At 39.2% G+C, this 13,749-nt stretch overlaps 1 protein-coding gene across 6 annotated transcripts in view; it reads left to right on the top strand.

Moving 5' to 3' along the window:
• CYRIB (CYFIP related Rac1 interactor B) overlaps window positions 1–11,827 on the top strand; it is a 97,501-nt gene extending 85,674 nt beyond the window's left edge. For all 6 annotated transcript variants that reach the window (XM_058802109.1, XM_058802153.1, XM_058802126.1 and 3 more), the window contains 9 exons: window positions 219–340; window positions 2,003–2,108; window positions 3,694–3,830; window positions 4,469–4,546; window positions 4,638–4,754; window positions 5,726–5,805; window positions 6,914–7,040; window positions 8,608–8,678; window positions 11,039–11,827. In XM_058802109.1, coding sequence (XP_058658092.1) covers window positions 219–340; window positions 2,003–2,108; window positions 3,694–3,830; window positions 4,469–4,546; window positions 4,638–4,754; window positions 5,726–5,805; window positions 6,914–7,040; window positions 8,608–8,678; window positions 11,039–11,102 — 902 coding nt within the window. In that variant the 3' untranslated portion in view covers window positions 11,103–11,827. The remainder of the gene's footprint in view (window positions 1–218; window positions 341–2,002; window positions 2,109–3,693; window positions 3,831–4,468; window positions 4,547–4,637; window positions 4,755–5,725; window positions 5,806–6,913; window positions 7,041–8,607; window positions 8,679–11,038) is intronic.
• The last annotated feature ends 1,922 nt before the right edge of the window (window positions 11,828–13,749 follow it).

The following is a 13,749-nucleotide window of genomic DNA, read 5'->3' as shown; positions in this document are numbered from 1 at the left end:
CAGGTGAATTTTTGGGATGGTAAAAGAATTGAGACTACTAAAATGAATGCAATTAGTCTCTTGGAGTTCCTTATACATTGTAGTAGCTCTTCAGAGAATGAAAATTCTTGATGAGTTGCTGCATGAAGAATTTGTCCCATAGGTGATGGTGTGCCTGTTGAATTCCATGTTGTTGTTAAAAATAAATATATATACATTTAATATGTTCTGCTGTTTAGATGCCCAACCTACAGAATCTGAAAAGGAAATTTATAATCAGGTGAATGTAGTGTTAAAGGATGCAGAAGGAATACTGGAAGACTTGCAGTCATATAGAGGAGCTGGCCATGAAATACGAGAGGTGAGCTAGAGCGTTTCAATTGTGCGCAGCCTGTGGTTGTTCATTGTCTGATCCTAACCAAATACTGCTGGGGTTTAACTTTGCTTGCAGGAGCTGTTTTGGCAGAGCATGTTGTCCTTTAAAATCACTGTCTTGAATTTCTGCTCTGGAATGTTTCTTTTTAACAGCAAAACAGATGTTGCTTGTTTCAGTCATATTAATCCCCATATGTAATAGCAAATGATGCTTCTCAGAGTTTTTGGGGTATTATGAATATTGATTTTTCTTTGTGTTCCCACATAAGCTCTTCTTGAGTTAATAGTGAATTTGGAAAGAGTGTAGTGTGACTACAGTGCAAAACTGAATAGTGTTGATATTCTCTTGTATGGTAACTGGAGAAGCCTGGTTTGGTAATCCTAACACAAAAGGCATCTCATTTTCACTCCCTTTTAATTGGCTTTTATTTACTAAAGTAGATATTTGGAACAGAAGCAAAGTTCCTGTACAGAATGTCATTCAAATGTTTCTTTGTTTAATAAAGGGTGGAATAAATATTCTCCCAACCCCCTTTATTGTCTTCCTCACATGCAGCAATGGGGGCTTTGCTCATGAAGGAAGGAGTTACTCACTGTAACATATCCTTAAGAAATAGTATTAGATAGGAGTATTAGATTACTATTTACTCCATAGCAATTTGAGATACTCAAAGCCATTCACCTTTGAGAGTTTTTCTCTCCATGGAATTGATAAGGTAGGTTTAAGAGGGATGACTGTGTCACACAAACCCCTTGGGTGGGGAGTTAGTTTACTATCCATGTTCAGAGACAGGCTGTAGGATCAGGCAGGAATGTGTGTGTGCAGATGCCACGGAGAAATGAGAGATACTCCTCTGAGAGGAGGTAGACATGGCAGGAAGGAAACTTTCTAGGACCTGAGAGGAGTGTGCTGCAAGCCACAGCCCATGGTTGACTGAAACAGTTCTTGAAATCAAGAACCTGACAGTGAAAGTGCTGCAGGAGAGTTATGAGCATCTTTATTTCTGTTTTCTTAGTATATTTTCAGTTGCTAACTGGAAAGTTTGAATTTAAGGTATTAAATGTCTGGGAAGTTTACTGTAAAGACAAAGTCTGTAAATATATCCTTCAAAACTGTGGTATATGCTTTGTACTGGTGGTGCTTTATGTTGTTGATTATTCTTAAATGTTCCTGCTATAATAGCTAGCCTGAATTTCACAGTAATTTTTTCTTTGCAAATTTGGGAATTAGTGATAGATATCAACATTAAGATGAGGCTTTGATCGCTAATTTTTTTTTTTTTGCTTGGAGTAAGCACAGTAAAGTTGTTAATTTTAATTAACTAGGTCTGGTTATGTAAATTGTCTTATCTGAGTAATTTGATCTTTAACCATTTTTTTATACTCTCTCCAAGTTGTTTTCCTGTTCAGGATGCTTACTTTCAACACAAATTTTTAGACCTTTTTGGAACAGACATGGGTTAGTACATGCTTGTCTCTCAACTGAAAACTTCTTAGTAGGTAGATATTTAATTATTAGCTCTTCAAACAATTGTCTTGCATAGGTGTTTTGTTTTTTTGTGTTTTGTTGTTTAGGGTTGTTTTGTCAGCAGTGCATCAGTTATTCCCAATCCAAGCATCTTTTTCTCCTCTCTTTTTCCAATTTAAGGCAATACAGCATCCAAATGATGAGAAGCTGCAAGAGAAGGCATGGGGTGCAGTTGTTCCACTAGTAGGCAAACTAAAGAAATTCTATGAATTTTCTCAAAGACTAGGTAAGTGGAAAGGTGTTAGCTTGAGGGGTTTTTTCTCTTAATTTATGAGTATCTTTGGCGTATTCGGATGTGATCACATCTAGATCAACTCCCTTGTGGAAAAGAGCTCATATTGCACAGATTCCTCCATACGTTGGATGACAGCAATCTTGCTTCAGTGGATATCTGAGAGGGGAGAGAGAATGTGATCATCCTTGTTGCTCTTCCTCTACTCCTTTAGTAACTCAGGAAGGCAGTAACCAGCTGATTGTCTGGAAATTAGTAAACTAAATAATCAGGAATTAATTCTGTCAGTGTTTCTGATACCAGGAGTAATTAAAAGAGACTGAATTATTCCTCCCTAAACACCAGAAATAATTTGCTATTTGGAAGTGCCTGATCTTGGTTCGTACAAATGCAGTACTTGAGATGGTGCTTCATGCCTCTTCTGAAACTCACTGATGTGATGGCTATGCTGATAAAACCTGAGACTTGTTTTTTTACCAGCTTTCTGTTGTTATCTCACTTTTAATCAAATTTATTAACATAGCTTGTATAAAATGTGTTTAAAACACAGAAACTTGATGCAGGCAAGTTCTGCTTTTTAAAATGGGTGAGGTGTTTTTCTCAAGATGAACAGGAAGCTGGATTATAAATTTATTTTAAGTCGTGACTTCTGCTTACAGTTATGTGCCTCTTGAATTCTGTGTTCTCCTAGGGACTGAAGTCTGCTAACACAGGTTATTGAAATATGTTCTACACAAATGTTGCAGACAAAGCTTGAGTAGAAATTTTCAAGAAGTTTTTGTTTTTGTGGCTGTCAGTGCTGACGAATTATTGTCACAGACATCTTTTGTGAAAAATCCTTTTTTGGGATTTTTCTCCCTTCTGAGAAGCTGTGGCCTCAGCAACAAAATGTAAACAATAGTTATCTGCTGCTGTGGAATGCAACAGGTGCATCCGTGATTGGTCTCCTGTAGATGTTTAGATTTACTGACCACTCGTGGCAGAGCTGCTCTTGCTCTCTGCTGGGACACAGATCTTGTTGTTCATTCTTTTCTATTCTTAGCTTAGCTAGCCTTCTGAGAACTTTTCCTTCTATTTCTTTCTAGTATAGTAATAATGTAATATATATATCATAAGATAATAAATCAACATGAAGTCAACATTCTTGTCTCCTCTCTTCACCTGCAACCCTTGCGACCTCTGTCACAGATTATAAATTTATCTTAAATAATGCATGACTTTTGCTTACAGCTATGTGCCTCTTGAATTCTGTGTTCTCCTAGAGGCTGAAGTCTGCTAACACAAGTTATTGAAATATGTTCTACACAAATGTTGCAGACAAAGCTTGAAGCTTGAGCAGAACTTTTCAAGAGGTTTTTTTTTGCGGCTGTCAGTGCTAATGTGACCTGGTCTGTACAGCAATTTGTACGTAAATATGACAGCATTTGACACATAGATGAGCAATTCATGGAGTCCCTTTTTTATTAACCACCATGTATTTTGGCAGCTGTGTATTTTAAGCGTAGCATGCAGAGTCCCAGGCAGTGCTGGTGCAAGGGGCAGTGCAGGTGTGTGTTCAGTCCCCTGTCCTGTGTTGCAGAGGCCGGGCTGCGGGGCCTGCTGGGCGCCCTGACCAGCACTCCGTACTCCCCCACGCAGCACCTGGAGCGAGAGCAGGCTCTTGCTAAGCAGTTTGCAGAAATTCTTCACTTCACACTCCGATTTGATGAGCTCAAGGTAAGAGCTTGTGATCAGAAGGGCTAGAAAAAGAAGCCAAGTGTGTTTGCTGAAGCAGTCTGGGTTGTGTTCTGTTCTGGAATAGAATGTGCAGCGGATACTCAAATATCCAATATGCTTGGCTTGCTCTTGTGACCTAGAGTAAGATCAAACTGGAAAGCAGATGAAATATCATATTAGCTTTAGGCACTTGTGTTTCAGTTCACATTAATCATGTTTTTTCACCCAAATTTGGCATATCTCTTGAGATAATGCTGCTTCTTTTAGGTTGTGTGCAGCCATAGTCCAGCTATTTTCTTGCTATATGCAAAGAAATGGTAATTCTTGCTAAGCTGAAATGGTAATTAATTTGCTGGTCTGATCCTTGGAGTCAAATTAGCAAAGCAATTTTTTCAACCTACTAATTTCCAACTTGTATTTAGGAGATTGTTCCTTTTCTCATTCCTGTTAGAGCTTGTTCTGAATCTGAGAAACCAAAAAGCTTTATGTTGTGCTTACAAGTTCCAAACATATCACAGGCCTTTTTGCTTCACTTCAGGAAGTTGAATATATTCTTGTTGGGTGTATAACATTTTATGAAAACTTGTCCTTACTTTCCTTGAATCTGTCACAACTCTCTTGCTTCCATATCCACATAGATGACAAATCCTGCTATACAGAATGACTTCAGCTACTATAGAAGAACTCTGAGCCGTATGAGGATTAACAATGTCCCAGTAGGTAACCCTTGGATAAGATGAAATTAATTCTGCTACCCCCTCTCTTCTCCATGTACAGAACAACTAAACCCTTTCTTCTGTTTTTTAGGCAGAGGGAGAAAATGAAGTAAATAATGAGTTGGCAAACAGAATGTCTTTATTTTACGCTGAAGCAACGCCAATGTTGAAAACCTTAAGTGATGCCACAACAAAGTTTGTGTCAGAGGTAAGAGTATAAATTTATGGCTTGGATAATGTGTTTCACAGCACTGCAGGGCCAGACATAATAGGTAACACAACCTCCCCTAGGCCTAATCTGACATCTAGGAATGAAACTTGGGGTTTGGAGCCTCAAGAAATGTAACGTGTCATTCCCAGATGCTGTAGAGTTAGGGACTCCAGCCAGGCACTTTGTGTATGTATGTTTATTCTCTGCTTGAAATAAAGAATGGAATTGAAATGTAGCTTCCTCTTCTCCTTCTACTCTCCTGTGTAAAGTCAAGTATACTACATTATTGCAAAAGGGGGAAGAAACCTGAACTGGAAAAGTATTTCAGCATGTTGACACATCCCTATTTATCCTTGACTACCTAAGTAAATACTGGTTGTAAAATCCAATCACTGCAAGTACTGTGCTTGCCTTCTGATAACTGTGATGATTTTTGGCTTACGTGCAAAGAATGCTCAGTATTTCTTAGTAGAAAATAATTTTACATTACATGATTCATGCAAAGTTACATCTGTCTTTTAATATTTTTTTTTCTCCTGAGTTCTGCTTTGTGCTTGAAATGCCTTAATAAAACTGTCTTATTTTATATTTATTTGTGATTGTTGTCTGCCACAATTTTAAGTTTTGCTGTTAAAGCAGATGAATATATTTGGCTATAGAAATTTTTGTCTTTGGAGGAGCAGATTAGATGATGATTCCTTCAAAACTTTCCAAAAGTCAATCATATCAAGGGTGTAGTTCTTTGGCTACAAGCAAGCATGTGGTAGCCTTTGCTCTGTAAATTGCTAATCTATACAATAACATTAAAAAAAAAAAAACAGTGCACGACTACCTGACTTACCATTGTTGTGTTGATTTTTTTAATTGCTCCACATTGCTATGCCAACAGATAACTGATTTGACTTAGGTTCTGTAGTATAATATTTCACAGTAATTGAGTTGTGGCAACTGTTCACCTTCTTTTGCAGAATAAAAATTTACCGATAGAGAACACAACAGATTGCTTAAGCACCATGGCCAGTGTGTGCAGGGTCATGCTGGAAACCCCGTGAGTACCAACACTGCTTGGGTTGGGTGTGAGTCACCTCTCCGTCTCAGACCTGATGTGTGATGCATGAAAGAAATATAATTGGAGTGATTAGGAGCTGTGATGTTTCCTTTTTACCAGCCTAGTTGTTTACACTGACATGAAACCACCTTGTTTCATTTTGCCAGCCATGGAAATCGTGTGGTCTACTTTTCTGAACATATTAATATTTAAAAATAGAATGGCTATGGAAGCTAGACAACCTCTTGGCACTCTTTATAAGTGGTTTTCTCATGTATTATTCAGAGAAATAGGCTATTTGAGCATGATTGCCCAGGGTCTCCTGAAAGAGGGGCTGTGGGCAATGCCCTGGACGTTGTGTCCTTGCTGACTGGCCTGGCTGATTGCTCTAGAAAATGACAGTGCTCCTCTCAGGGGAATTAAGAGACAACTTCTAGGCATGAAGGCAGTCAGTTGTCTTCTGTTTATTTGAGAGGCACTGAGAGTATGACCAAAGTCACACTTTGGTTATTTTTTTTAATCTGTTTCTTCTGTGTTCTAAATAGTTTTCTATTGGTAAAATTACTGGGGCATGAGCCATGTCTTTTTAAATAAGTTTCTGTCCAAATACCGCAGGACATTTGTTTTGGAGTGCATTAAGAGCCCCAAGCATTTATATTCTTACTCTTCTTAGGAATGAACTGTTCCATTTAAAAAAGAAGTTAAAGGTTGTCCAGTCACCTGCCCTTTTTTTTCTAAGTCAGAAATTTGGGTGTGTATTAGAAGGTGGCAGAGAAAAGTGTAGGAAGCACTGGAGACCAAGTTAGTATGTTTTAACCTTTTTCAAAATTATTTTTTTTTTAATTTAAAAATTTTAGAAGCCTATATTTTAGGTTTGAGAATTTTTATTAAAATCTTCAGGTAACTTTGTAAACAATCATCTGTCTTTTGAAAGGAATAACAAAAACTCAAAAGTTTGGTGTTTGTAGATTTGGTTGGGTTGGTTTGGTTTTTTTTTCCTCTTGAGGATTTATCATAGAATTTTTCTCTTTAATCTTAATTTGGGTATTACTAGTATGTACTGTTATCTTGTGTTTCATAGATAATAAGCTGTGTTTTTACATTCCAGTGAATATAGAAGCAGGTTTACAAATGAGGAAACAGTATCATTCTGTCTGAGGGTAATGGTGGGTGTCATCATACTCTATGACCATGTGCATCCGGTGGGCGCTTTTGCCAAAACTTCAAAAATTGATGTAAGTTTACTGTTGCTAAATAATCTCCTGAGTATTTAAATGGTTTGTAGGCTCCTTTTCTGTATTGCAGATTCTAGTAGCAGATGTATACACTGGGTTGGTGCTAAACACATAGCTGTGAGGAAAGATGTATATTTCAGTAGTGAGAAATACAAACTAGGCCTTTTGGACATGTAAGTGGGTCATGAAAAATCTGTTTTTATGTAATTCTGGTAGTGTCCAGGAATACTTATAAGCAGTAGTTGTGATGAAAAAACCAGATCAGAAAGTAACAATGGCCCCTGCCTTGTTCCTCACTGACTGGTGAATAGCTCAGTTCACCATCCACCACACTTTGAATTTCTAACTTTCTACTGTTGTTTGATAGTAAGCCTGTGTAATACATGCTGTTACTCTGTGGTTTTGTGATTATTTCAAAGGGAGTATTATCCCACTGCATTAACTACAGTTGGTCATTATTTCACTGGCTGAATTAAATAATTCTTAATAGATTTATGATAAATATGTATTTCTGCTCACAGTTCCAGTGTTTTTTAAGGCTGATAAAGCAGAGCTTGAAGCATTCACTAAAGTTATCATAGAATTGTTTGGGTTGGAAGGGACCTTAAAGATCATCCAGTTCCAGGCCCCATCCATGGGCAGGGACACCTTCCACTAGACCAGGTTGCTCAGGGCCCTGTTCAGCCTGGCCTTGGGCACTTCCAGAGATGGAACAGCCACAGCTTTCAAAGCCTTTCTCCCTCATCTAATCACTGCCTGCTCTTGTAAAATGTCTCTTTCCAGCTGTCCTGTAGCCTCTTTAGGTATTGGAAGGTGCTCTGAGGTCTCCCCAGATCATTCTCCATGCTGAGCAGCCCAAATTCTCTCAGCCTTTCCTCCCTGGAGAGGTGCTCCAGCCCTCTGATCATCTTCATGACTCTTTTCTGGACTCACTCTGGCACAACCATGTCATTTTTCTGCTGGTGACACAGAGCTGGGTCCAGGTGGGGTCTGAGCAGAGCAGAGGTGGAGAATCACCTCCCTTGCTGTGCTGGCCACGTTTCTTTTGCTGCAGCCCAGGACAGTGTTGGCTTTCTGGGCTGCCAGAGCACTTTGCTGGGTCATGTTGAACTTCTCATCCAACAACTCCCCCAGGCCCTTCTCCTCTGGGCTGCTCCCAGTCCACTCCCTGCCCAGCCTGTGTTTGTGCTTGGGATGCCCTGATCCAATGGCAGGACCTTGGAGTTGCTGAACTTCATGAGGTTCACAGATCCCACTCTCCAGCCTGTCCAGGTCCCTCTGAATGCCTTCCCCCCCTCCAGGCTGTCAGCCACACCACTCAGCTTGCTGTCATCAGCAGAGTTGCTGAGGATGCACTTGATGCAGCTTTTTAAGTAGCTAAGCCAGTCTGTGATAGGAAGATGTAATACTGAAAGCTTAATTCCTTTTTAATATCCAGAAAATGTCTTTACACTGCTGCTATTTTTAAATACTTATTTTTGATCTTTTGCATACTGATTATAAAACATTCCTGTAAACTCAAAAGGTATTAGCATGGAAAAAAAACTGTAATTTTTTTAACTCCTAGATGAAAGGATGCATCAAAGTTCTTAAAGACCAGCCTCCTAACAGTGTAGAAGGCCTTCTAAATGCTCTCAGGTACTCCTTTTTGTTTCTTGGGTATTTTAATGTTTTGATGTGAGTTTTCATGAATTGTCCAGGTAATTTTCTTTGCAACAAAGTATTCAGTGACTGTTACAGGGAAAGGTGAATATAATTATTGCAGGCTTTTCTTCTCATGTGTCCTGAGACAAGGGTGTATGAAGAAGCCTCTGTGCTTTAACAGGATTGTGAATTTGCAGTTGTTCATTCTAAGATAACCTTTTCCATGCATACAGGTTAAGAATGAGTCAGTATGGCATGGTAAGTAACTAGAAATTGTTCCTTTTCAGAAAGAATTAAATCCTTGCTGTAGAATAGATGAGACAAGAATTTGCTACATTAATCGGAGAAGTAAAGAAAAATTAATAATTCAGTATATTAAATCTAAAACCTGCTAATTTGGGTTGTAAAGCTGTATTTATAGTCAGTCATGTCTTCATTGTGTGGGTGTCCAGCATGGGAGAAGTCGCAAAAAGTGCAAAAATGTGATAGGCAGGTGAAGTGTTTGTCCTTGCTTGGAAAAGTATCATTACTTTGGTAACAAATAACTGGAACTGGGTGTTGTTACTCATGTGCCTGCTTGGAATGTGGAAGCTTTAGTTTGTCTTGTGAAATTGTGCAGTTGTGGTTTGTTTTCCTTATTTGTAGTGAAGCTGCTTTAATTTCATTTGCCTTCTTTTTATTTTTTATGTCATGATGTGGTAAGGAGTTAAATAATGTAATATTCTAGGTGGGTTCTTTTGCAAAGTTGCTTCAGATTATTAGTTAAAATTTGAAAAATCCATGCTTAATTTGAAACTTCATGTGATTATTGCCATGCTAAAATCATCTTCATCTCTGAACTTCATAACATGATTGGTCTTTGAGGTGGTGATCAGTAAAAACACAGGCTTCCAGAGGGAAAATGCTGCATTAGCATTTATTTCTGACTAGTTTATTGTGATTGCAGCTGCCATGATCACCAGTCTTTATTAGTAGCCCATTTTTCCCATCACTGCTGACACTGTGAAAGTACATGGAAGGTGCACTTCAGGTGCTCACTGCACTAAGCAGTGACATTAACTTCTGGTTAATTACACAATTAACTTTGTGGTTAGCAGTGTAAATCCAGTCCGTGCTCTCAAGCTGTGCTTTGCCTTTCCATGCATGGATGCTGTAACAGTCCTGCTTTTGTACATTTGATTACTCTCTGGGTGGGATATTTAAATCTTTTCTAAGCCACGTTTGGAATTGTTAGGAAGAGATGCAGGGTTGAGCTGCTGTGTGCTCATGTGATGAAAACAAGTTCAAGATGTCATTGTGACAAATGAAGTCCAAATCTAAGTCTTTGATTCTGGAGGAGTGAGAAGTCCTTGGGTTTTCCCAAGGGACAGATAATGTGTTTCAAAAGCAAATGGAAGGTGGTATAGGGTTTTGGAGGGAGATCAGCTCTTTGTAATTTCAAATTCATCTGAATATTGGAATCACGTTCAGCTTTTTCCCGTGGGCAGAATACCAAGTGCAATAACTTTTCAGGATTTCAAAAGATCTTAGGCTGCTTGTTTGTTGAAAGTATGAATTACCAAAAAGTGCTGAAATCTAAAGTATTATTAACTTCCAAACTAAAAAGTCATTATATATTTATCAAGTAAACAAGTAAAATAGTACTGTAGTTATGGATAGCAATGAAAGTGTTAATTTAACATGTTAAATTTAAATTACAAAGTAAGTTTTATTTGCTTTTAGATTAGTTAGGAAGGAAGATCAGAAAAATTATTCACAGAAAAAGTCTGCAATGAGGATATCTTCTAAAAATAGATGTAGCTAGGTTTTTTATAGTGATTTAAAAGTGTGCTATTATCCTAGAGAATTTGAAAGCTGAAATAAGTACATGTGTGTGCTCTTTTGTTTTAGCAGCACAGTCACATAACTAAGCAGGAAATTAGGCTGAAAAGTGATTAGATCCATTGTCATTGAGGGATTCTGGGAAGGTTTGGTCACTGCAAGTTTCGATGAAGAGTTTCTCAAGCTGTGTTATTTGAAGATGTTTCCTGTGGGCAGAGCCCCCAGAATTAGTCTGACAGATAATTACCTGTCACCAGTGCTACTGTGAGCTTACTGTGAAGGGCAATGTCCAGCTGAGGCTTATTTTGAGCTGCCTTTGGTGCAAGGCTGCTAGATTCTAGTTCTGATTGGCACTATCATTTTCTGATCAGAATGTCTGACTTGTGTTCTCAGTGACCATGGAGTGGGTGATGATCCATGGCTGAGGGTTTTGCTGTGGTACGGTCAGGTTGAGCCGTAAACAATGAAATTACACATTTGTAAGCTGAATTACACATTTGTAATGCTCACCTTGACTTTATTTCTGTGTTTAGGTACACAACAAAGCATTTGAATGATGAGACTACCTCCAAGCAAATTAAATCCATGTTGCAATAACAATTACCTGGAATTCGCACCTGCTGTAGACAGTATTCTGCAATGACTGAGATGCACAGATTTTTTTTTTAGTGATTGCAACTACTATCTCGTTCATTCTTGCTTTTTATTTTCTCTCCTCCTGTTTACTCTTTTTTTAATCACTTCCTTGTACCTAAGTAAGCTCAGACTTCTTTTCTGTGCCAAATCAATGAAAATTATCAATTCTGGAAAGTATTTCTACTTTTCAGAATAGCCATCCTAAGTGGCAGCTAATTATGCGTTGCATTTGGATTTCTCTGTACTGGGGAAAGATTTGTGACTTGAACTAAATATTTTTAAACTTGTGGTTTTTTTCTTTTTTTGAAAAACTAATATTTAATATTGCTTCTTCTGCATGGCAAGACTGCCTACTTCTGCTATTTAAAAATCCCTTGATGACTTCATTTTCTATTGCAGCTTATTTTCATGTGCAACCATGAGGAAACTAAAAGCAGATTTGTTTAAATTAACTGTGTTTGTACAAAATGGTACCCAACACAAAAGTTTTTTTAAATGAGTAAAAATTGTTTTGTTTAAAAGTTACGTTTGCATTTTGACTCATTTTTGTAAGGATGTATGTTGTATGTTTAACCTTTAATAACTAACGTTAAACTGTGGTGTGTGCGTAGCAAAATTACGTATGCATGTTCATGTCAAATGATTGGCTGTGGATAAGATAATAAAATCAGCTTTCATTTTTCTAAGTGTGGTTTGATTTACCAGTATTTTGAGTGAGATGTCTTCGTGCTCTTTGGATTTTTACAAAAAAATAAATTTATAAATTTTATATAGTGAAAACTCTGCTGTTTCATTACCAGTAACCAGTTGCCTTAGCCACTGATTTAAGCCTGGTGTGTTTTAGGGTTCTTGCTCTCCACTTTGTGCTGCTTCCCTCTCTCCCTGAGAATTATTACTCAAGTAGGATTTGTGGTGATGAACTGGGTGCAATCCATATATTTTGAAGAACTATATGGACGTTGCTGAAGAACCTGCATCCAGGCTACCCATGCTGCCTCCTCATAGAGCCATCAGAAATGACTCTGCACACTGGGCTCTCTGCACACCAGGAGTGGGAAATGACCTCCCCTTGCTGTGTACTGCTGTGTACTCCTATGGATCTAGGTATTTGTACTGTGTAAAATCTGAATAATCACAGCACACTAAATAATGGCTCTTCTTAGGGAAACAATTTATAGCAACAAGTCTTACATATGTTGGTGAAAAAATTAAAGCTCTTTTGGGAGGGAAAGGATTGAAGGGGTAAAGTTACACCCCTTCCAAAGGACCTTGGCAGTTTGGAGATGGGCAGAGGGGAACTGTCTGAAATTCAGCAAAGGCAAATGCGGAGTCCTGCACCTGGGGAGGAACAACCCCAGGCACCAGCAAGGCTGGGGCTGACCTGCTGGAGCAGCTCTGTGGAGAAGGAGCTGGGGGAGAGCAGCTGTCCCTGAGCCAGCAGTGCCCTGGGGGCCAAGGCCAGGGCTGTCCTGGGCTGTGTTAGCAGAAGCACTGCCGGCAGCTCAGGGAGGGGATCCTGCCCCTCTGCCTCACCTGGAGTGAGGGCTCTGCAGGACAAGGCAGAAAGGGAGCTCCTGGAGTGGGTCCAGCACAGGGACTGGAGCATCTCTCACAAGGAAAGGCTGGGGGAGCTGGGCCTGTCCAGCCTTGGGAAGAGAAAACTGAGAGGGGACCTCATCAATGTCTGTCTGTAGGGAGGTGTCAGAGGATGAACCAGGCTCTGCTCAGTGGTGCCCAGCAATAGGACAAGAGGCAATGGGCAGAAACTGATGCACAGGAAATTCCACGTGAATATGAGGAAGAATTTCTTTACTCTGTGGGTGACTCAGCACTGGCACAGATTGCCCAGAGAGGATGTGGAGCCTCCTCACAAGATATCCATGAACTGTCTGGACACAATCCTGTGCCATGTGTTCTGGGATGACCCTACTTGAGCAGATGACCCACTGTGGTCCCTTCCAGCCTTACCCATTCTGGGATTCTGTGAGAACAAGGATTGAGAATGACTAGAAAACTCTGGAAATGGCATGTTTTGCACTGATGAGCAAACATGAGCACTCCTTGTGTGGCACCATTGTGATTATGCCTAACATGAGTTGTCAGGTTCTGGAAAGGAGACTTGAAACCTACAGGCAAGTGTGACAGCCCTCAGTTTTATTTGGTGGACAAGTAACTTTCTGTAACTTTGCATAGGGTGCTGGCTCCAGGTAGAATGTATCAATGTGACCATGCTTCATTTCCTATGGATATTCCTTCTATACCATCAAGAAATATTTTCCTTTTTATCTTTTCTTTGTTTTGAAAAGAGGAGATCTGCAAAATTGTAACTCATGACACTTGAAGACTTTGAAAGAGGTTCAGGTGTCTACTGTGGGTATCTGTATGTCCATCTCTCTTAGGGCAATAAATTTTTTTCTTTCTGGCCAAAGATGCTTAGCCAAGGTCTCTGTCACAGAGAAACCAACCCATGTGCTTTGCTGGCCTCAGGAATAAAATACTCTTGCTTTGACATGATTCTTCTCTGGTCCTTTTGGCAATATCACAGTTGAAACAAGCTGAGGAAAGACAGAACTGGATTTGTTTGGAGTTTTCAAAAAGGGAAAAAAAA

This window comes from Ammospiza caudacuta, chromosome 1 (genome assembly GCF_027887145.1).
Source record: "Ammospiza caudacuta isolate bAmmCau1 chromosome 1, bAmmCau1.pri, whole genome shotgun sequence".
NCBI classification, from domain to species: domain Eukaryota; kingdom Metazoa; phylum Chordata; class Aves; order Passeriformes; family Passerellidae; genus Ammospiza; species Ammospiza caudacuta.
The sequence above is the reverse complement of the archived record's forward strand: the minus strand, read 5'-3'. Positions and strand labels throughout refer to the sequence as shown.